The sequence below is a fragment of the Bactrocera tryoni genome, unplaced genomic scaffold, assembly GCF_016617805.1.
Source record: "Bactrocera tryoni isolate S06 unplaced genomic scaffold, CSIRO_BtryS06_freeze2 scaffold_243, whole genome shotgun sequence".
Taxonomy (NCBI): Eukaryota; Metazoa; Arthropoda; class Insecta; order Diptera; family Tephritidae; genus Bactrocera; species Bactrocera tryoni.
The window spans coordinates 48,435-71,227 of NW_024395970.1; the positions used below are offsets into that span (position 1 = coordinate 48,435).

General features: G+C 34.6%; 1 protein-coding gene and 1 pseudogene across 1 annotated transcript in view; one reads left to right on the plus strand and one right to left on the minus strand.

The window, feature by feature from the left end:
- The window catches only part of LOC120780238 (protein single-minded), a gene marked incomplete at its 5' end in the record, with an annotated part of 87,746 nt that overhangs the window by 30,135 nt on the left and 34,818 nt on the right, over nt 1-22,793 (plus strand). Inside the window, 1 exon segment of the mRNA XM_040112495.1 lies at nt 11,162-11,251. Coding sequence (XP_039968429.1) covers nt 11,162-11,251 — 90 coding nt within the window.
- LOC120780250 lies at nt 5,355-5,557 on the minus strand (annotated as a pseudogene).

Genomic DNA, 22,793 nt, shown 5'->3' on the forward strand with positions numbered 1-22,793 from the left:
TAACTTTTTTTTCAGTTTGTAGGCAGCCCATTTGTTGTTAGGTTTCTTGAAAAGTGTGTATTCACGGCTTGTTATTGTTGTTGCGCGCTATTTCTGCGCAAACTCACATTTTTCACAATTAGGGCGCAGCAATGCAACGCTGTTCCCACAATTTGTGGCGTGCATCTGGCAAAATCAATATATAACTACATACATTTGATATATGTATGTATGTGTACGAGTGTGTTTTCTTTAACTGTTTGTGCGCTTATATAAATGCAAGTTTGTAGATTTGAAGGAACCAAAATGCGCCAATTTTAATGAAATTTTTACACCTAAAGCTAACCATGTTGAATTTCAGTTATGGTCGAAAAAGTCTTTTCGTATTTCTAATCAAACTTCAACTTATTCTTTTTTATATTTATAATGAACTTTAATGAACCAAATAATGGCTTGTCAAAAAAGTCTTGCGGTATTTTTATTGAATTTTTTTATTTTTTTATTGAAATTGAAAGGAATTTGTGATGACTCATGCCCAGCTCTTGACCGATGCTACGCCTGCTACTATGCCGGTCTCTTTCGACCAATTCAGCGATTTTATGGCAATTTTCGACGTGGCGTGGCGCATCTTCGACCACCTCTACACCAGAACGAAAACGTTGACCCCATCGTTGTGCGGTGCAAATGGAAACTGTATCGAGTCCATAAACTGCACAAATTTTATTGGCGGCTTGAGATGCATTTTTGCCTTTATCGTAGTAGTACTGTAAAATATGCCGTATTTTCTCTTTATTTTGCTCCATGTTTGCGACGCTATAACTCACGAACGACTTAAAAGAAACGACAATCAATCAAACATGTGTTAGCGCGTGAAATGAGCTTTCCAAAAAGGTATAACATGACCCGATGCGACAAATAAAACTAGAACTACGCGCTTTCAGCGCCAACTAGCGAAAATACCGCAAGACTTTTTTGACAACCTATTATGTACCATTTTGGCCAACCACTTTTAGCCATTTTTTCCGCTAGAGACATTATTCCATGAATGTAAAACTGGTGTCTCGGCGAAAAACTACGACAAGTAATTTTCACAGGCGTCTCTTGAAGCCAACTTTACTTCATTAAGAGAGTTCTGCATTGACCAAAACAAATGGTAGTCCAATGGTGCAGGATCAGGGCTATATGGTGGACGCATCAAAATCTTCCCAGCCAAACTATCCCAGTTTTTGCCGAGTTATCAAAGATGTGTGTGGTCTTGCGTTGTCCTGATGGAAGGCGAAGCCTTTCTGTTGATCAGTTCTGACTATTTTTTTCGATTGCTTGCTTCAATCTCATCAGTTGTTGACAACTTTAAAATGTATAATCAAAAATGTATGTAAAATGTAGAATCAATCGTTCGAACAATCTAGAGCAGCTCATAGTCCATGATTCCTTTCCAATCCCACCAAACACTCAACATAACCTTTTGAGGTGTCAATCCTGGCTTTGAGACAATTTTTTGACGTTCACCACGCTTGGACCATGATCTTTTTCGCATATTGTTGTCGTATTTAATCCACTTTTCGTCTCCTGTTACCACCCGCTTCAGAAATGGTTCGTTTTCATTTCATTTCAAAAAGAATCGCAGATGTTAATTCGGTCCATTAAATTTTGAACAGACAATCCATGTGGTAGCCAAACATCGAGCTTCTTATTTCACCCAGCTTTTTTTAAATGGTTCAAAACCATTTGATGATGAATACGAGTATAAAGTCCCTTAGCGATATCATGGCTGCTTATGTGACGGTCCTGGTCAATATTTTTCATAATTTCATCGACTTTTTCTACGATAGGTCAACCAGAGCGAGGTGCATCTTTCACATCGAAATTTCCCACAAACTGATACAGCATCGTGTCCGTAAACTTCACAAATTTCATTGGTGGCTTGCGTGGCATTCTCCTCTTTTTTATAAAAAAATTTCAAAAAATAGCTTCAATATTTTCACTCATTGTAACCTTTGTTCAACTTCTCTGAATTCAAAATTTTGTTTGGTTAAATAAAGCTTAAAATCTCACCTTTTCAACACTATATGGTATCACACAATGTGATTGGTAGCACTATAGATATGACTGTAACGACATCTATGACAAAATATGAAAACGACTTTTTCGACTACCCAATATTTGGCCAAAAAGTTAGTTTGTATTGTCAGAATATTAGGACAGAATGGGACAGCGCATCATAGTTCAGAAAACTCCATGAATTTTCTGACAACAAAAAGAGTTGTTTTAGACGAGTCGCTTCACGCACACGGCTCAAAACGTCCAAGTAATATTCTTTATTGGCCGTTAAATGCTGTGGCATGAATTCATGGTGAACCGAACTACGGTGGTCAAAGAAACCTAAGAGCAGCACCTAGATTTTGATATGTTTCTTTTGGTTTAGGCTAAATCTTGGAGCATCATTAGCTTTGTTAGATTGTTGAACGGTTTCGACGTCATATTCATAAATTCACGTCTCGCTACCGGTAATGAAGCATTTGATGAATGTAGAGTCCTCGGTTCTGCAAAAGATTCAGGTTATTTGGTACAAGACGAGCATTGTCAAGCTTCAAACCGAAAACCATAACCAAAATGTGTTGAGTCGATTCATAAAAAATTTTGAGATTTTCTATATTTTTTCCGCCGTGAGAATAATTGAACAATCTGTTTGCCTTTGCCTTCAATGAAATTAAATAATTCTCTGATTTTTAAAAACCTGTATGTTGTTGTTGAATAGCGGTAATTCTAGAGAAATAACCTGAATGATAGTAAGGCGGTAGAACCTATTGAAATTTGTGTCAAAAGTTGGCATCCGGCGCTTCATCTGGCACAGTTAAGCACCAAAACTGGTATATGCGCGGTTCTCGATTCTTTCAAACTAATCTAATCTAAACAAAATCAATGTAAATTTTGAAATATGACATTTTTGATCCTGACCTCGAATCGTTTAGTCCTTTTTGAATTTACCTAAAATAGTAAGGGGTCCCTCTTTAGAAGTAATTGCCAGCTAGTAATTTTTGCGCCGAGTATTTTATTGCGAGCTCTCTAAAAACTCTAATTTACGAATTCCAGATCGCTGTATTTTGGTCGCTTAAAAGGAATGTAGTGATAGAAAATTAAATATTCGGGAGTCAGTATGAAATTTGTCAGGCCTGATTAGGACTCACTCGTAGAAAACTTTCAAACCAGTAAAACTAGTAGTATAACCAATTTTAATAAGTGTATTCCTTGCTACCGTTTTTGCTGGTCAATTGCAGCTGTTTACGGTAATAAAATTACTAAAACTAAAATAATTTGAAGCATTTTCTTAACAAATCAAATAAAAGTATAATACTTTTATATTAAACTAAGTTCGTAGCTTAAGTATTTCGAATTAGTAAATGTGCTGGCATTAAATTTGCATATGATATTATTTTTTGAAAATATTTAAGTAAGGCTTAAAATATGAATTTTATTTTTTACTTTATTGCTGTCGAAGCGCAATGGAATTAGCTTTACACGTTTAGTGATTTTCAGTTTTTGGCTTTTTTATGCATCTGACCTGACCCGACTTAGCCCAGTCGCTATAAAACCTTTTAACGATTGGCACTCATGTCTAGCACACACATACACATGCAAAATGTATAAAGTTATAGGCTGGATGTAAGCTCTGTATACATATGTATAGGTTCATATTATGAACCGCAAGCGCATAAATGCGAAGTCTAAAAAAATTTTTGACACACGAAACGAGTTTGGAATTTCGGTAAACTTATGGTTATCCATAGTTCAAAAGTGCATAGTGAGAGGAAATAAGTGAGAAATAGTAAAATATAAATATAGAGACATTTTAGTGGGTTCATTATATAATATTAATATAACTATAAATATAACATATATAATATAATTATAAATATAAATATAAAATATAAATATAAATATAAATATAAATATAAATATAAATATAAATATAAATATAAATATAAATATAAATATAAATATAAATATAAATATAAATATAAATATAAATATAAATATAAATATAAATATATAGTTTGTCAAAAAAGTCTTGCGGTATTTTCGCTAGTTGGCGCTGAAAGCGCGTAGTTCTAGTTTTATTAGTCTCATAGGGTCATGTTATACCTTTTTGGAAAGCTCATTTCACGCGCTAACACGTGTTTGATTGATTGTCGTTTCTTTTAAGTCGTTCGTGAGTTATAGCGTCGCAAACATGGAGCAAAATAAAGAGAAAATACGGCATATTTTACAGTACTACTACGATAAAGGCAAAAATGCATCTCAAGCCGCCAATAGAATTTGTGCAGTTTCTGGACCCGATACAGTTTCCATTTCCACCGCACAACGATGGTTTCAACGTTTTCGTTCTGGTGTAGAGGTGGTCGAAGATGCGCCACGCTTCGGAAGGCCTGTCGTCGAAAATTGCGATAAAATCGCTGAATTGGTCGAAAGAGACCGACATAGTAGCAGCCGTAGCATCGGTCAAGAGCTGGGCATGAGTCATCAAAAATTCATTTCAATTTCAATAAAAAAATTCAATAAAAATACCGCAAGACTTTTTTGACAACCGCTTACAGTTTTCTTCGGCAACTAAGTTGGTGTGAATATACAAGTCCTGCTAAAAGGATACGATCTTCATATCAATATCTCGAAAGGCACAACTCTAAGGATATAAGTTTTGCGGTTTGTTAAACGTACTCTAAGTTTGTATTGTCAATTAAGCATGGCATTTTGACCAAGTTAGCACAGATTTCGAAAGAAAACGAAAACTTACATCCGAAACTGAAGCGATTAATGAAATATTGCAATTGTGACAAAAAAAAGGTGCGTGGAGTCCCCACGCGCGGATGAAGTTATACTTCTTAGTGATATTCCAAGAAATGCATAACATTTTGTATGAAAGAAAACTAGAAAACTTAAATTCACACTTTATAAATTTATTATAATTTATTATCTCCCCGAGCATACCTTTGCCAACAAGTCGTCTTTTCGCGACGATGGCAAAAGCCAAAAATCATAAATTGCACAACTTTCTGGTGCTTCTCGCAAAAATCTGCGTCGATATGTATTCACGATCATACGTATACATACATACATATATATTTACGCATGTTTGTAGGCGAAGCTGCTACAGCGGCAAGGGGTGACAATCGGCGGCATTACTTTACTTATGCCATAGAAATTCTATTGTTACGAATATGCAAATGACAACGAAATAATGCAAACATGCATATTTTTAAAGGTCATTAATTTTTTTTAAGAAATGAAAGGAATGAATGATCCTGAGAAGTATAGTCTTAACTTTTTAGCGGCCAACGCAGAGCATTTCAACGAAAAGGAATTTATTCATTAAAATCACCCCTCAGAAGTCGTTTTATCCATTGTAAGCGAACGATTTTCGAAGAAACATCATTTCTAATATGCCACAAGACAAAATTAGAAATGAACTTCTTAAACCTCACGCTGTCAGATAAAACGATATACCTCGTCAACGCGGGTCGATTTCCAAAAAATGTAAATGAAGATTAACTACAGAAATAATCCTGTAAAGTATAGCCTTAATTTTTCAACGGCCAACGCAGGGTATTTCAATAAAAGGGCACATAAAATAGTTGAGAATTCGCAGAAATGAAAGACAAAGGAAAGAAAAAGGAGTATAACTTCAATAATGAACAAGCATACAAACATACATATGCGCAGCAGCAGCAAGGAAAGAGGTAACAATCAGCGATCCATTGTATATTTCTTTCATGCATAACCAAACCATAATTAGGACAACGCAATACAAGTGTCAATGGTGGTCTAGGTGGTAAGCGCTTCAAAAGTTACGACGAGCACGTAGGTACGTAGGTTCGAATCCTAACAGAATTTACTTTCAATTGAATATGTCACCAACCAAAAATTGAAACATTGTTCTACAAAAGCAACAACAACTCTAAGGATATAACTTTTGCGGTTCGTCAAACGTACTCTAAGTTTGTATTGTGAATTAAGCATGGTATTTTGAGCATCTTCGCAGACAAGGTTGCGTGTAGATTCATATTAAGCAAGGTTGCTTAGATTCATATTGAGCAAGGTTGCTTAGATTCATATTGAGCAAGGTTGCGCAACCTGAATCTATCGCAACCTTTTTCGAACTCGTATAAGAAGTATAACTTCAAAAAGTACCCGGTAAAAAAATGTAAATAAAACGGAAAATATTTATTTATTCAATAATATTTGTCGACTTCAAGGTAATCCCCTCCAGGTGCAATACACTTATGCCCACGATCTTATCAGTCATCGAAACACTTTTTCCAAGTACTTTTAGGGATGGCCTGCAGCTCCTTCAGGCAATTTTGTTTTATCTCTTCGATCGAATGAAAACACAATACTGCCAAATATATATATTTATTGACCATCTGTCTCTCCAGAGCAAATTCTTGATCCATCAAACCACGAATATCGAAAAAACCATGAGGATCTATTTGATTTTTGATCGGCTGTGCCGTGGTTTTTTTGGTTTCGGCATGTTTTTTCCCCTCCATTCCTATGATTGTTGCATGTCAAGCTCATAAACCCATGTCTCAACGACAGTTAAAATGCTCTCCATAAATTTGGGAGCGGAATTCGTACGATAAAGCATGAGTTCGCCAGAGGTTCGTACAATGCATAACAAAATATGGTCAGAATAGGGTTTTGATTTCGTCAACTGTGAAGAGATTTTGAAATGACGGCAAGTTTAAATGTTGCTCTAATTTTGGAACATCTTGCATAAACAAATTTTGATAAACAAATTTTTAATGTTAATATATTAATCTTAATTGATCAACAAAAAAAAACCATTTCATATACATACAAATGCATGTATGTGAATTTATTTTTGCAACACACTCATGTCTGTATATAAGCTAAAAAGTAAACAAAAAAAATTCGCGCCCAACATTTTGCCAGCAAATGCAAAGAACACCTCGTAATCAACTTGTCAGTCAGAACAGTTCATCTGTCCATCCAACTAAGCGAGACACACCCGTCCAAATTAAATCAATAAATTGTATTTAAATGAGCATACCTGCAGTAAGCGACGCAGCAAGCGGTCTCAAGCATTATTTGTGGCATGAATAAATTGCGCGGAAAGTGTCCGCTTGTCAGCGAGTCATCGGAACTCATCAGCATACCGAAGGCGACTAAATGACGTAACAGCGCGAGCAGCGGCTGCAAAGCTCCACACAACAAAAACAAAAATATATATGTATATACAAACACATATGTGCATGTATGTATGTGTGTTACTTGTGAAAATATTCGCGCTGCACAACAACGTCGACATTCAGCACAGAGCACACAGCAACCAGCTGGGGGCCAACAACTGATGGCTGCGACACTAATGAAATGTCTTCATCGGAAACAACTCTATTAAATGTGAAATGCTGTTATCGCGCAAAATGGTCGCTGAAGCCGACTGCTGTACGGCAACGCGACTTCATATCTTAATGCTACCTATTATTGTTGTACGCCTGTTGTTGTTATTATTTTTGTCCACCAAAAGACACACTGCCACAGCGGCTCGCCAGCTACACTTGGCTTTGCTTGAATTGACTTGGCTACTGGCTTGCCGGCACAAATCGGCTTGTATGCGCGGAGTTCCTAGGAAATTGAAATGAAAATCCAAATCGCCAAAGTATTGTGTCTCTATTTGGACGAGTTGGCTTGGCTTGGCTGACGACTGGCATTTGGAATCGCTGCATCTCGTAAAGCGCACAGGAATTGCTGGAATGGCATTTCTTTGTAAGCGCATACGTGTGCTTTTCGGTATGTAACCGCAGTGGGTTTGGCGCGAAAGGCGATTGGCAGCCACTGTTGCTGCTGCTGCCGCTCCCCTGCGTCTGCTGCTGCTGCAGGTGCTCACACTAGTGTAATTGAGGCGTTGAATTGCAAGCCAACTTGGCACTTACTTTGGCGCTATACATATATACTAGTATGTAATTGTATACAAATACTTAAATATACTGCTATATACAATGGTAGTTTGATAGATCAGGCACATTTTGGCAATATCTAACGGTGAAAGCAACCATGCAGCTGTCAAATGTCAGTTTACAACTTCGAGTGGTGCGGTTGCAGATTTTTGTGGATTTGAAAGGTTTTAGAAAGACTGTAGAAAGCGAAAATGTTCTTTATTTGGGAATCGAGGAATGAAGATATTGTATTATACCCACATATCATTTTCTACCAGTAGAAAGGGTAGCCCTTTTTTCAGCTTTGTATGGCGGCTATATTCTATAGTGGCTTGATCTAAATAATTTCTTCGGATATTGCTCTATTTGCTTAAAGAATAATCCACGCCAAATTTCTTGAAGTCATCTCTGATCATCAACTGAACATTTTTTCCATACAAGCACTTTATTCCAATCGTTCAGTTTCTATCACTGCTATATTCTACTGTTGTCCGATAGCAACGGTTCCGAAAAATTAGCAGCTTCTTGGCGAGACAAGGTCTTGTGCAAAATTTCAAATCTATATCTCGAAATTATTTAAATTTACTACCGAAATTCAGTCAGTGGCCTCAACTTTAAGAGCGCACGCCCAATTCATGGCCGTCATAATCATCCTATCAGAGCAAGAATTGAGCGTCTAGTGGAAAAACGTGAATCCAAAGGCATAGTATAAAATGTTATCGAGCCAGCGATACATAGAAGTGTCCGTGGTATCGAGAATATTGCTGCCGCTAGCGCATCAATTATGGAAGACCCAAATCAGTCTCTCACATGTCATTCTCAAGCGTTGGGCATCTTTGTGACGTCGTCTTGGTCTTGATGAGACTCATTTCGGGGTAAATAGCTGCATCAATAAGCAAAAAATGGTCAGGCAACAACAAAAGCATCCCGAAAAAATTACCGTTTAGTGCGGTTTATGGGCCGACGACGTCATTGGGCCCTACTTCCTACGTGATAAGAGTATTTAAGAGCGACACGTTGCTGTGAATGGGAATCCTCTCAATGATAACCGAATATTTTAAGCCCGAATTGGTTGACATGGACTTGGACAATATGTGGCTCCAAGGGGACAGCGCCACAAGCCACACAGCACAATGTCACAATTGTTTTATTGAAAACCAAGTTTGGTGAACGTGTTATCTCACGAAATGGCCGCCTCGGATGTGCGATTTGACGCCATTAGACTATTTCCTGTGGGGCTACGTCAAGTCTATGGCTTATGCCAACAATCCAGCACCGATTGATGAAGTTCATATGAATATCGAACGTGAAATTGCAGCAGTATCTACCGATTTTAGGGCATAAATCGGTAGATACCGTCGAAAATTGGATTCAGCGTCTAGACTTCTGCAAGCGTGTCTGTGGTGGCCATGCAAAAGAAATCGAATTCCATACAAAATGACAGCGAATGTACTTTCACAGGAATAAAGAATTTTATTCATATCCTAAACCGTTCTTCTTTTAGTAAAAAAACTAAAACCTGCGTTTGAGATGTGTTTTACTATGCTAGGCCGGGGACTGTATAGTTGAGCTGACCTAAACATGGGTATGAAAGTGATTGTAGCATGAAATCACCTTGGAAAATTATTTAAAATCTCTATTTATTTTTAGACAAAAGTTTAAGATAATTTAAGATTCAATAATTATTTGAAATAGCAAAGCTCACAGTTAAATGTTTCTCACCCAAAGGCAAGCCACGGCATCACCTATGAGAAAAAAAGTAAAAATCTCTAAACTTAGTTATTAAGTTAGGCTTTCTTTCTAAAGATTATAACAAACTTGAACCAGTGCAATGCTTTTATATCCTCATAGTGCGTTGCTAATAAATTTGATGCTTATATAGCAACATCTACTGAACTATAGGCATATTTTCAGGTAGACGCAAACAGAAATTTCTTATAAAAAAACATCACACCTACCACAACTTCTCACACCACCCTCTTACTCTTGTATATTTAACATATACAAATAAGCTTTTCGCTTTCTTACATATCTATTTTTCATGCCGTTGAGCTAGAATTATACTTTTGCTGGCAGCTACCGTTCGACTCCACGGCTACCGTGCATTTCAAACTATTTCAAACTGCCAGCGCTGAGCTTTAATAGCTTTTCGGTGCTGCATTGCTGCTATTTGATATTTGCAACTTATAATTTTTTTTGTATTTTTTTTTTTTTTTGTTTTAGTAATACTTTTTTGAATTTTTTTGTTGTAGTATTTTTTTCTCTGATTTTTGCCTAACCAATATCTATGAATTTGAATGCAGTTAGTTTGACTCTTATTGCTATTATTATTATTGTTGTTGTTGTTTGTGCTGTTTGTCGCGCACTTGACACTGACGCTTCGGCTTGGCATTGTTAGTCCATTTGCGGCAGATTGATCTATATTCGTGACTGAATTAAGCAGATATTTGCGCTGCCAAGCACCAACTTGCAGCTACCAACTTCTCAAGCAAAGAGATAACCATTTTTGCCACAAGCATTTTAGCTGTATTGTTAAGACATACCTGTAAATGGAACGCCGAACGCTCAGGTGCATACAATTTGAGGACCCAAAAACAATTCTTCACCAACACATTTGCATGCGGTATACATACTTTTAATAAGTGCTGAGGACCACAGTTGCGAAGGCCAAATGCAAAAATACGATTTTCTCACAGCAACGAAACATTTTTTATGCATTTATTTATTTTTTTCTGTTATATTTTTCACTCAAAAAATTTTGTTTATTTTTTTTTTTAATTTTCTGTTATTTCTTTTACTCAAAAATATTTTATTTATTTTTATTTAATTTTTTTTTATCTTTTATTTATTTTTTTTTTTTTATTTTTCTGTTATTTCTTTTACGAAAAATATTATTGCTTTTCAGCTTTAGTATTTTTGTACAATTTTCTTATTTATAAATTTTAATCCGCAGCTGCGCTTCAACTCAAATTTAAATACAGCAACCTGTTTGGAGCTTCGCTATTCACTCACGCCCTAGTAAAGCTCATTAAAGCTTAAGTAAATTTGAGTTGCTTGCTTTAATGCGACATTAATTTCGACACTGTATGTGCGATTTGGCAAAATAATTCTTACCACTTAAAGATTTATAGCGTTTTTATGAAATTCACACCTTTCAGTTGTTCAGCTGTTGTTGTCTTTTTCTTTTTATGTTGCTTTAATAACTTGCATTTCTCTCACTTTTGCAGGCGCTCTCAGGTTTCCTCATGATGCTGACGCAAAATGGCAAATTGCTTTATATTTCCGATAATGCAGCCGAGTATTTGGGGCATTCAATGGTAAGTGGTGACATTATTTTTGAAAACATTGTATTTCTTCAAAGCAAATAGCGTAGCTCTGTGCTCTGGTTTATTGTCAAAAAGGCCATACCTGAGTTATTAACTCAAATATGATATACATATATGAATCATATTTGGTGCAAAGACGCGTAGTAAGCAGGTGTATGTGTGTTTGAAACATCAAAATCAAATTTTTGTATTATGTTCGAACTTCGGCCGCCAAGGTTTCATTCTTTTTGAAATAATGTTCAAAAATGAATACACGTTCTTCTATCGTATAACGCTCAATTTTTACTAAGCCTAAACTGTCAGCTGATTGATATTTTGATTGGGTGTGTTGTGTTACGTAGCGGATTCCAAACCCAGCGCACAACCCTGAGTAAGAATGATTCGCCTTCTCACTTTAGCTCGTCTTCAAACGGATGTTTTTTGGTTACCCAGCGGGTTCTTGATCCAAGACCGGAAGTTGTGAGCTGCTTGAGCCATACATACAAGTAAAAGAATCGTTTCTGGCCACTCCCAAGTGAATGGGAGAGAACTTTACTCTCTTGCGTCAACTTTTGAACATAACTCCATCCTCCAAATTGCGAAAAGAAGAAAGACTGGCGCGCTGTTGTTAACTCCACTATAACATATTCAAGAAATATTTAATATGGAAGCAAATCTGAGAAGATTAAAGTTGGAAATATTTTATACGAGTATTGCCACCTGTTTAATTATTTTTCTTAGTTTGCAATTTGGGTGTCAAATTAAACAGATTGAAGAAACGATTTAAGTCGAAGATATTTTAAGAAAAGTTGCCACCTGTTTACAATTATTTATACAATTACAATGCAATATGGATATCAAACTAAACAATTTTGACAAAGTTTTAGCGGAAGATATTTTAAGAAGAGTTGCCACCTGCTTAAAATTATTTATACCATTACAATGCAATATGGATATCAAACTAAACAATTTTGACAAAGTTTTAAGCGGAAGATATTTTAAGAAGAGTTGCCACCTGCTTACAATTATTTATACAATTACAATATAATATGGATATCAAATTTAATAAATTTAGAAAATGTTTAAGTCTGAGGCATTTAAAGAAGTGTTGCCACCTGTTTAAAATTTTGAATACAATTCAATTGAAATATAGGATTATATATTAAGCAGATTTAAAAAATTAAAAATATTTTAATTGAAAATTCTTCGAGTAGGGTTGCCACATGTTTAAAATTATTTATACAATTAAATTGATATGGATATAAAATTTAAGAGACTTAAAAAAATATTTGAAACGAAGGTACCACATGAAGGGTTGCCAGCTGTTTAAAATTGTGTATACAATTAAATATTTTTTTAAATTTCCTTCATTTAAAACTCATGTTATCGTATTAAGCAAGTTTAAAAATTAGTCGAATGCATGACGGAAATGCAGTCAAAGAAGGGTAGCTGAAAGAGAAAGGTTGCCACCCTTTTAAATGGTATATACAACTACATTAATTGAATTATGGGTATCAAATTACGTAGATATAAAAATATTTAAGTCGAAGATACTTTGAGTAGAGTTGCCACCTGATCAAAATGAAAAGTCTAATGAATTGGTAAAAAAAGTTTTGATGTCTATATTGAAGTCAAACAAAGTGATTTTGATGCAAAAATATTTTTAAAAAATCAGCAGTATGCAATGCAAGGTATATATCACAAATGTAGCTTAAACATGGTAAACGTAGAAAGGTGGTTATTTGAAAAATATGTCTTAAATATTTTCACACTCCTCCCAAATTTTTTCTTTTGTCATGCTAAGATGACAAAAATTATTATTTTTTTTTTTTTGTGGAATAATTCTTTTGTACCACCCTAGTGCGTTCGATATTCTTATGTTTTCATTCAATAAAATCAAGAAATTAATTACCACCATATAAAATTTTGCAAATATTCTTAAGAATTAATTAAAATTATGTTTTCCTTTCAGAATAAACAAATAATAAAATAGAAAATGTTATATATTATACGAAAATTTATATAAAAATACTCACTCCAAAACTCCTTGTGTTGCACTACTTAACAAGACATGCTAGTAATTTTGAAAGGCATGTCAAGCATCTGTGTCAACATTTAATCTGATGGGTTTTACGAAACAAAAAGCAAAATAAATAATTTTTCTTACAGGACTTTTCGTTTGTTTGCGCTCTTCTAACCTAAAAACCCGGAAAAAAAAGAAATCTGCTGAAAATTTTCGCGCAGAAAACCTACAAGCAGCAGCCCAAAATCCAAGTAACAGTCAGCAGTTGCCAAGCCGCAACAAAAAAAAATAACAACAACAACTTTAGTAGCAAGTTTACAAGCTACTTAAGCTAAGCGTAGACTGAAACAAAATTAACAACAATAAAAACAAAAACTGCTGAGAAGTACGTTTCGTTGAACACTTTTTCACTTTGCAACCAACGCAACAACAAAAATATACAACAACACGGCAGCCTAGCAACATGCAACCGAAATCGCTGCCGCTCAACTTACAGCAAAAACAACAACACCAGCAATGTAATGTTACAAAAAAGTGATGCTAATCTTTGACAACTGACGACGGATTTAACATTACAACGCGCATGTCACAGGTTGTTTGCTCTGTGAGCTGTCAGTGCTGCCAGAAGCAAGCACAACAAAAAACAGCAGCGCTAATAACAACAAAAACGCGCACTAAAATGAAGACAACAACAAAAACACGTGCGCAATACAGCAACCTGCAGTTGTTTTAGCAGCAGCCGCAGCTTGCAACTAGTTCTCGGTTGCATGCCACCAAACGCTGCCTACCAAGCTTTGATTAATTTGCCGCACAGCACACTGAACTGTTAGCTTTTACCTCGAAAATCTCACACAAAATGGCAAATTTCGTTATTTTTGTACCAAAATCGCTTTTGGATGTTAGAAAATGTGTCTAGAGTTTGAGGTTGATTAAGTTAAATTTATTTTATTTTTTCAAATATACATATTTTATGTACAAATTACATATGTATGTATGTCTTTTTTACAAAACTTTTATTTATTTTATTTTATTTTATTTGATTTTATTTAACTTAATTTATTTTAATTTGATTTAATTTAATTGAATTTAAATTAAATTTCATTCATTTTATTTATTTTTTATTAATTTTTATTTATTTTTTTATTTAATATTTTTTTATTTTTACTTTTTAATTTATATTATTTTATTTTATTTTATTTTATTTTATTTTATTTTTTAATTTTACTTAATTTTATTTTATTTCAATTTATTTTATTTTATTTTATTTTTAATTTCTTAATTTTATTTTTTATTTCAATTTATTTTATTTTATTTTTTTATTTTTTTTATTTTATTTTGTTATTTTATTTTTTTATTTTATTTTATTTTATTTTTTTTTATTTTCATGTCTCTTTTTGCATCTCAAAGCTTTTAACCGACAAGCTTATGTTGTTGTCATTCATCGCTGGTAACATGCACACTAACGGTACAAGAAAACAACATTTTGCAGTCCATTAAAAGCGTGTACACAGCATTTTCGGTGCGACTCTGCGCTCCCAAAAACAAGTTGTAAGGTGAACATAATAATTTCGTGCGACTGTGGATTTGGAAAATTTTATGTTTACAATTCAATTCTGCCAAATTTTGTGCAAAAAATGTTCTGCATTTAGAGACTTCAACCACTCACTTTGTTAATATATAAATATGCATTTAGGTACACATATTAGGGTGAGCCAAAAATATAAATTATTGACCTGAAAAAAAAATCCCCTTGAGGTAATTTTTTAAGAAATTTTATGCTCTACAAGAACTCCAAAAATTATAATTTTTTACTGAAAATAAGCCCGTTACGTAATACATCTAGTCAAGCCTATCTAACCCCGAATCTCCAAAGAAAATAGCATCTACCAAATCTTTTATCATTAAGGTTGCTAATATTTTTCTATGAGCATTTGAGATTACGAAGCAAATATTTTAAGAAAGCACTGGATTCAGTTTGCTTCACTCTCGAGCCAACCAGGTCTTCTATGGCGTTGCGTTCTCGTTGCCATCGCGCACATTCAAAGAATGTGTATTCAGCTTTGCCCTCTGTCGGGTCGTTGTATGGGCATGGCGGCTCTTCTACTTTTCCTAATCTGTACCTCCACAGTTTTTCAAGTATCCGTGACCGGAAAACAGCTGGGTTATATAAAAATCGACTTATCCAAGTTTGCGACTTGTACTTAATTAGTAGCAGCTTCCTTTTCTTGGCTGAGTGTCCCTATGCTGACCATTAGTCTTCTAAGTTGGGAGGTGATTTTCGCAGTCCTTCCTGTGGTGAGCTGCGTTTGTACCCAGAAGGTTAGTCTGGGATCCGGTCTTACGCCTAAGTAGTTTACTGGTTTTTGTGTCCTAAGAATATCCGTAGTTGTTTGCATGCTTATCTCGACGGGTATGTGCTTATTTGTTAGCGGTAGTAGCTTTGTTTTCTCCGTTGCGAGCTGGAGGTTGTGTGAGTCGAGCCATGCTTGCGTCCGTATCATGATCTAATTAAGCTTTCCTCGCGCTTCTTCTGTATACCTTGCTGTAATCACTGCTGCAACGTCATCCGCGTGGCCAATTAGAGCAACGTATCTAATGTTACACAAGTCTAGGCCTAAAATGGATCGTTGTGCTGCTCCTGACGTTTTGACTTACGAGCGCTTTTTGTGTTGCTTACAGTAACTTAAGATATTCATCTCAGTCAAAAAATGGAATTAAATCGCAATTATTTTTTTTTACAACTTTCGACGTAGATTAACTCAGCAATAGTGCGTCGATGAACTTAATTCAATATTTTATGATGAAGCGCCGTCAAGGACCAGTGTTTATCGCTGATATGCTGAATTCAAGCTATGTCGTAGATCACTCCAAGACGAATTTCGTGAGAGTCGTCCAAAATCATTTTCGATAATCCGGGAACCGTTGATTCTGTGTCTAAATTGATGTTCCAAGAATGTCACGCGACCTATTGTAAGATTGAGTTAACTAAAGAAATTAGTGGGACCAGCATACATTCAACATTGCATGAACTTTTGATTGTAAGACAAAAAATTGTTCCCTTTAGATCCCATACATCGCTCAAAAAATGCTCGTGTCTGTTGATTGAAAGAAACACGTCTTTGGCATCGTGTCAGGTGATGAATAGTGAACTTATGCGTATGAGTCCGAAAGTAAACAGCAGTCGACTGTTAGTTGTTTCAAGATAAACAAATCCAACAAAAGTTGTCTGCGCACGAAGCACTTCCCCCCAAATGGTTGCTTGTTTCTTTCGAATAATTGAACATATCGCAACCAATCCACAACAACAACGCTGCGCAGTAAAATTTGAGTAGAACACAATCATATGTTTGCCAGTTTTCTCTCAAAAAATCAAAAAAACCAATCGCCACAGACGGGGAGCACCACGATAATGCGAATGCCTAAACATCGACCGAAACAACCGGATTTTTGAGCGCTCAAAACAACGATTTGTTGATTCTTCTAACGTGTTTTCCCTACTTGGCAACGAATAACTGTTTTTTACTGCCGTAAGAGGTCAACGTTTTTCGACACCTGAAAAGGCGCTTGAACGCAGGATACACATTTTGGAGGTGCATCAATCAGAGTAGCAAAAGTGTTTCGGAAATTGATTCTAAAACATATAAAAATGTATAGATCTTACTGGAGAATATCTCGAAAGAACAGTAAAACGATTTTGAGGATTAATATTTGATTTTGTTCTCTAATTCCGAAATATAAAAGGCAAATAACATTAAAATTTGGAAACCTTATTTATACTAGACAAAATATTAAACTTCACTCATGTAGAAACATAGTAAAAAGAGAATATGGTAAATAAATATTACATGACTGTAAATAAATAATATTTAAAAATATTGAGCACCATTTACGTTGTAAAAAATAATGCAAAAAATTAAAGAAAATAAAAATGTAAATACAAATATTAATAATTCCATAAATCACAAACTGTCAATTCAAATAATATTGCACAATAAAATATAATAAAAAGTCATATGAAATTTGCACTTAACGAAAACACGAGTAACCAAGAGCAACAACTTAATTTCAATCGTAAAAAATAATATCATAACAACTCTAATTGATAATTAATCAAATATGAATGGTCAAAGCATAAACTTGACAGCAAAAAAACAGAATTTCAAGCTGCAAAGAGTCGCTTTGTATGACTTCAGCGTTTGAAGCGAGCGCGCTACTAATGGCGGCGGTAACTTAATAGCACAGACAAATACATAATAATAATATTTCAACTACACGTAAATATGTGTGGCAACATGAAGTAAACGCTTAACACGAAATCAGATACAGCTGAATTAATGTGGCATATTAAGCTGTGGAACGTAACTGCAACATGCCGAAAACTCATACTTGTTATGAAAATAATTTCATATTTAATGTGAGTGGGACATATTTCAAAAATATAATTGCCTGAAAAACACAAAACGATTTTTTTAATAAAATTCAATATTACTTAAAATCGCGTAAGGTTGTTTTTTGTGTGAAACGTGCATTTATTTCTATCATACGATTATTTTACTAATTATTTACTGGGCATATAATAATAAATATTGTCTAGAAAACATAAAACGCTTTTACTAAACAAAATAATACTGTCTAAAACCACGTTAGGCTGTTTTTGTGTAAAAGTGTATACATATGAAACGCATTATTAATTTAATTGTCTTTTATAAAAACACATATAATATAAAATAATGCTTAGGGAAAATATAACGAACAAAATAAAGCAAATTGAATATTACATAAAATCTAGTTGTGCTGTTTTTTTGTGAAACAATCATATTTTGCCAATATTGTTATTATTACTTAAACGCATGTGGTATTAAATGAACCAAATTTAATGTAACATAAAATCGAGTTAAGCTTTTTTTTGTGTTAAATTGTATATATACCGTTAAATAATAATAATTTCCTTATTATCCAAACGCAAATGATACTAAATATTACCTAAAGTACCAAAAACGATAACACTGAACATAACTCAATACTTTTTAAAATCGAGCTAGGCTATTTCTAGTGTAAAACAAGTATATATAACACTTATTATTAATATTTTGTCCATTGTAAAAACGCATATTATATATAAATTTTCCTTGAGAACACAAAACGGTTCAACTAAAGAAAATGCAATATTACATAAAATCGAGTTACGCTGTTTTTATGTGAAACATTTTATATATATTTCGCTCATAACAATATGTTTCGTATTATTTATATGCATGTAATACTAAATAATGCCTAGAGTATACAAAACGCTATTACTAAACAAAATTCAATACTGAATAAAATCGAGTTAAGCTGTTTTTTGTATGTCACAGGTGTATAATTTGCTCAATATTAATACTTTATTGCTACTTTAACTCATATGCTACTTTATAAAGCCTCGAATGCATTTTCCAAAACAATACTGCATAAAACCGAGTTAAGCCATTTTTGTGTAAAACATTTATATATGAAACTCATTATTCATATTTGGTATATTATAAAAATAAATATAATATACAAAATGCTTAGGGAACATAAAACGAACCAACTAAATAATATGCAATATTGCATAAAATCGAGTTAGGCTATTTTAAGGTGAAACAATATATATATCGTTAATATAATTTTTTTTATAATATTTAATATTATAAATAAGGCTAAAATGCTGTGACTAAACAGAATTCAATATAACATTAAATCGCGTTAAGCTGTTTTTGCGTGTCACGTGTTTATATTTTCTTCAATATTAATATTTTTCTTACTATATAAACTCATATGCTACTTAATAATGCCTAGAACAAATTTTTCAAAAAAAATCAATACTACCTAAAACCGAGTTAGGCCGTTTTTTGTGTAAATTTATATACATTACACTCAATTTGCATATTTTGCCCATTATGTAATCGCATATGATACTAAATATTACAACCGTTAGTGCACAGCGCCTTCGTTAGCCACCTTCGCTTGGCCTCTGGCGTTAAGCTCGCTGCGCGCGCACAGCTTGAGTGAGGGGCATGCGTCAGCGACTAATAAAAGAAGGTGTCAAAAGTCAAATTTTGCAAGCACAAGTCACAAAAGAAATAAATATAAATTATTACAGCTATATATATGTATATGTATATATACATATGTATGTGTGTTTGTGTGTGTATGTGTATGTAGTAAATATATGTATGCCGCATAAAAATTGCATTGAACTAAAGGGTCTTTGGTCAAAGGCATGTCACACTTCTAATGCGAGTAAGCGCATACACATGTCTGCATAAGTGTGTATGTGTGTATGTAAGCACTTTGTAATGCGCAAGCGTGCATAAATTACCACTTAGCACAGCTTCTGGCAATTAAGCGACACACCCACCAAACGCCACCCAGTTTCAGCTTTCAATACCAACACACACACACGCAGAGTAAAGCGTATATTGAAATGAATTTTCGATATGGATTTATGGACCAAAGTTGTAGCAATGACTGCAAACTAAGCGAATAGAGCTGGAAAATAGAGATTTTACTAATAAATATTTCAAAACTTTTTTTTAATTTTTTATATTTTTTTAATATTTTTTTTACTAAAATTTTTTATAAAATATTTTTTTATATTTTTTCCTTCAAAATTTCAAACAAATTTACTTCTATAACCAAAAAAATGCACTCAACTTGTTTACTGTCAGCCACCCAATCTGGCAGCATTCATTACTTTTACTGCATAGCGAATTCAAACGCAAAAGCTGCGCGGCAATCAAACTTATGCCTGCCAATGTGTTGTTGCTTACAGACTACCGTTTACACGCCTGTCGACGCCGCCACTAATTGAAGTTTCAACATTTCAGCCGCGAATTTCGCGAATTTATATGATTAGCTTCAGAAATCGTTTGCGCTGGTTGGACAAGCGTGCTTTGAGTGCTTGGGATTGTGTGTAAGCTGCGGCTATTGAGAATTTACGTATATTTAAAAAATTCTTCGCACAGCAAATGAACTTAGTTTTCAATCAGCGTTACACTTTAAGCGCCAATAACGAATCGCTTGTCAAATTTTCATAGTCATGTGACATAATGGCATTGCTTAGCTTGCGGACCCAAAAAAATTAAATAAAAAAAAGGAAATGAATACAAAATGAATTACTTTTGATATGAAGTTCGTTGCTTAAGTCTTTGGTTGCGGGGTGTGCTGGTTTAATGGTGAAAGATATAATATATATAATACATACACCTTAATAAATCCTCATAAAATTAACAAGTAAGAATATAAAATATATATAATTTCTGAGTTTTTTCTTTAAAAAGTTGGGAAACTCGAAATGGATCACACTTTTGTTTGAGACCAAAATCAATGAAGATTCATTATGAAATCAGTATCTAGTGGATGATCTTTTAGACTAGCTTAGAATGCCGATAATTTCAAATTGCTTTAAGCCATTATGACCAAGAAAACAAAAAACTAATGAAAGTGTAATGGAATGATGCTAGAATACCAAAGCAATCTCTATACACTATTATCAGCATTATGAACAACACTCTCAATACTATGTAGAATTGCGCTTTACAAGTGGGTCTGTGGTTGAATACACAGTAAACGATTTTTTTCACAAAAAATACAAAATACATCAATGGAGGATCCCTTCGTTGAATTGGACAGAACTCTATCACTCAAGAATCGCACCAGCTAGTTTATAGTATTCTTGGACAGCAAACTGCAGTGGAAGCATCATATGAAAGAAATAGTAATAAACGCCAGGAATGCCCTCTATACATGCAAGCAAATGCTCAGCACGACCTAGAAGTTTTCTTCCTCTCTCATTTACTAGTGCTGTACTCATTTACTGGTACTATACTGGAATAATATGGACCAATTCTGATTTGCGGTGCAGTAAAATGACGGACAAGCATTCCGAAACCCACCTAACGAAAGCCAATGGAAAGGGTTCGGAGGCTCGTTACGTTGTGTACTATAAGGGGAGCTCTAAGCGCCACTCCATTGCAACCCAGAGACTTCTTACCTGAGAGCTACGCGGCAAAATCGCAGGAAGGACTACTGACAGCAGGAAAATTTACATATAGTACAATCGAGCTATAAGTATGCCCGATGGGTAATGGTGGATTAGCAAGCATCGGCTACATGATGTCACTTTTCAATTTGGAAGGAAGATTCAGAGTAAGCTTAGGAAAACATGGTTCGATAGGTTAGATGGCTGCCCCCAAAACATTAACAAAATTTTATAGAAGGCTCGAAAATGGAGTTGGTGCGGAGATATTGTGTCCGAAATTAGGCACAATCCAGCCTTTTAAACGGCTGCTTGACTATATTATATTCCAAGCAAAGTCCTTTGAGCTTTTATAGCTGGCCTCTATTGCGTCAGCAGGTAACTCAACTTCTGAAATAAAATCTACGTGGACAGCCGAGCAACAATCAAGGCTTTAACCTCGTTTCACGCATCAGCCAAAAGTGTGTTGGAAAGCAGGACAGCAGCGGCAGGTGTCGCATTCTTCACTTCTTCTAGATGCCAGATCACAAGGACATAGAGGGCAACGCGATAGTGGACGAGATTGCCAAGGGTGGTGTACGGTTTTCATACTATATATATGTCTATATATGTATATATATGTATATACGACGATTTGAACAAAAGCATGACAAAGAAAATCAAAACGCGTTTGAATAATATACCTGAATACCAAACTCCATAAGTCATGTGTCAAATGGTTGATTGGAAATATACAAAGGTTACGATTAGAATACTCACTGGACACTGTTTGTTGGCGCCACGCGCTTGCAAAATGAAAGAGTTGTCGATATTGAGACCGAGGTATTCGAAATAATGACTACACTACTAGTACTTCTTAAAGGAAACCAAAAATTAATGCTTTCCGCAAATCATTACTTTTTCCAGTTGATTCGATTAATAGTTTCGTAGATAAATCGACGACTTTTAACGCGTTTTTCTCGTGTCTTTGAAGTCGGTTGGCAAGACTTCTCGAGAACTGCTCAAGCCATCTTGATGAAATTTTACAGAGGCCTCTGAGTTACAATTCTCAAAGACCTGGACTAAAGATTTTTTTCGATTACAACTATTTGAAAAAAGATGTCGCAAAATTTTCACTGAAATTTTCGATTTTTGGTAAACATTTCTGCTAAAAATCCAATTTTCAGTTTTCTTTCTTTCGTTCAAGTTAAGGTTTTAGCTAAAACATGTACTTTTTCACTTTAGATGATACTGTAGGGAGCTATCCTGCCAAAGCGGTCGCACCTTTTTCCGAGGGGCTACCGGAAATGGCGACGCAATGGCAAATTTCAGAATTTCTTTGCTAATAGTGTATGTTTGTAACAATAAAAAATTCGAATAAAATATTTAATTTTTTAGATAGGAAAAAAATTGTTGGAAAAAGGGCTATTTTTTACCCGAGGAAACCCTTGTAACCACTTAACGCTTACTTCATACCGGTACAACTGCTACATATTGTCGGAAGCCCTTGAATAATGTTGTAAAATAAGCAACATATTATTTTTGTGGTGAAT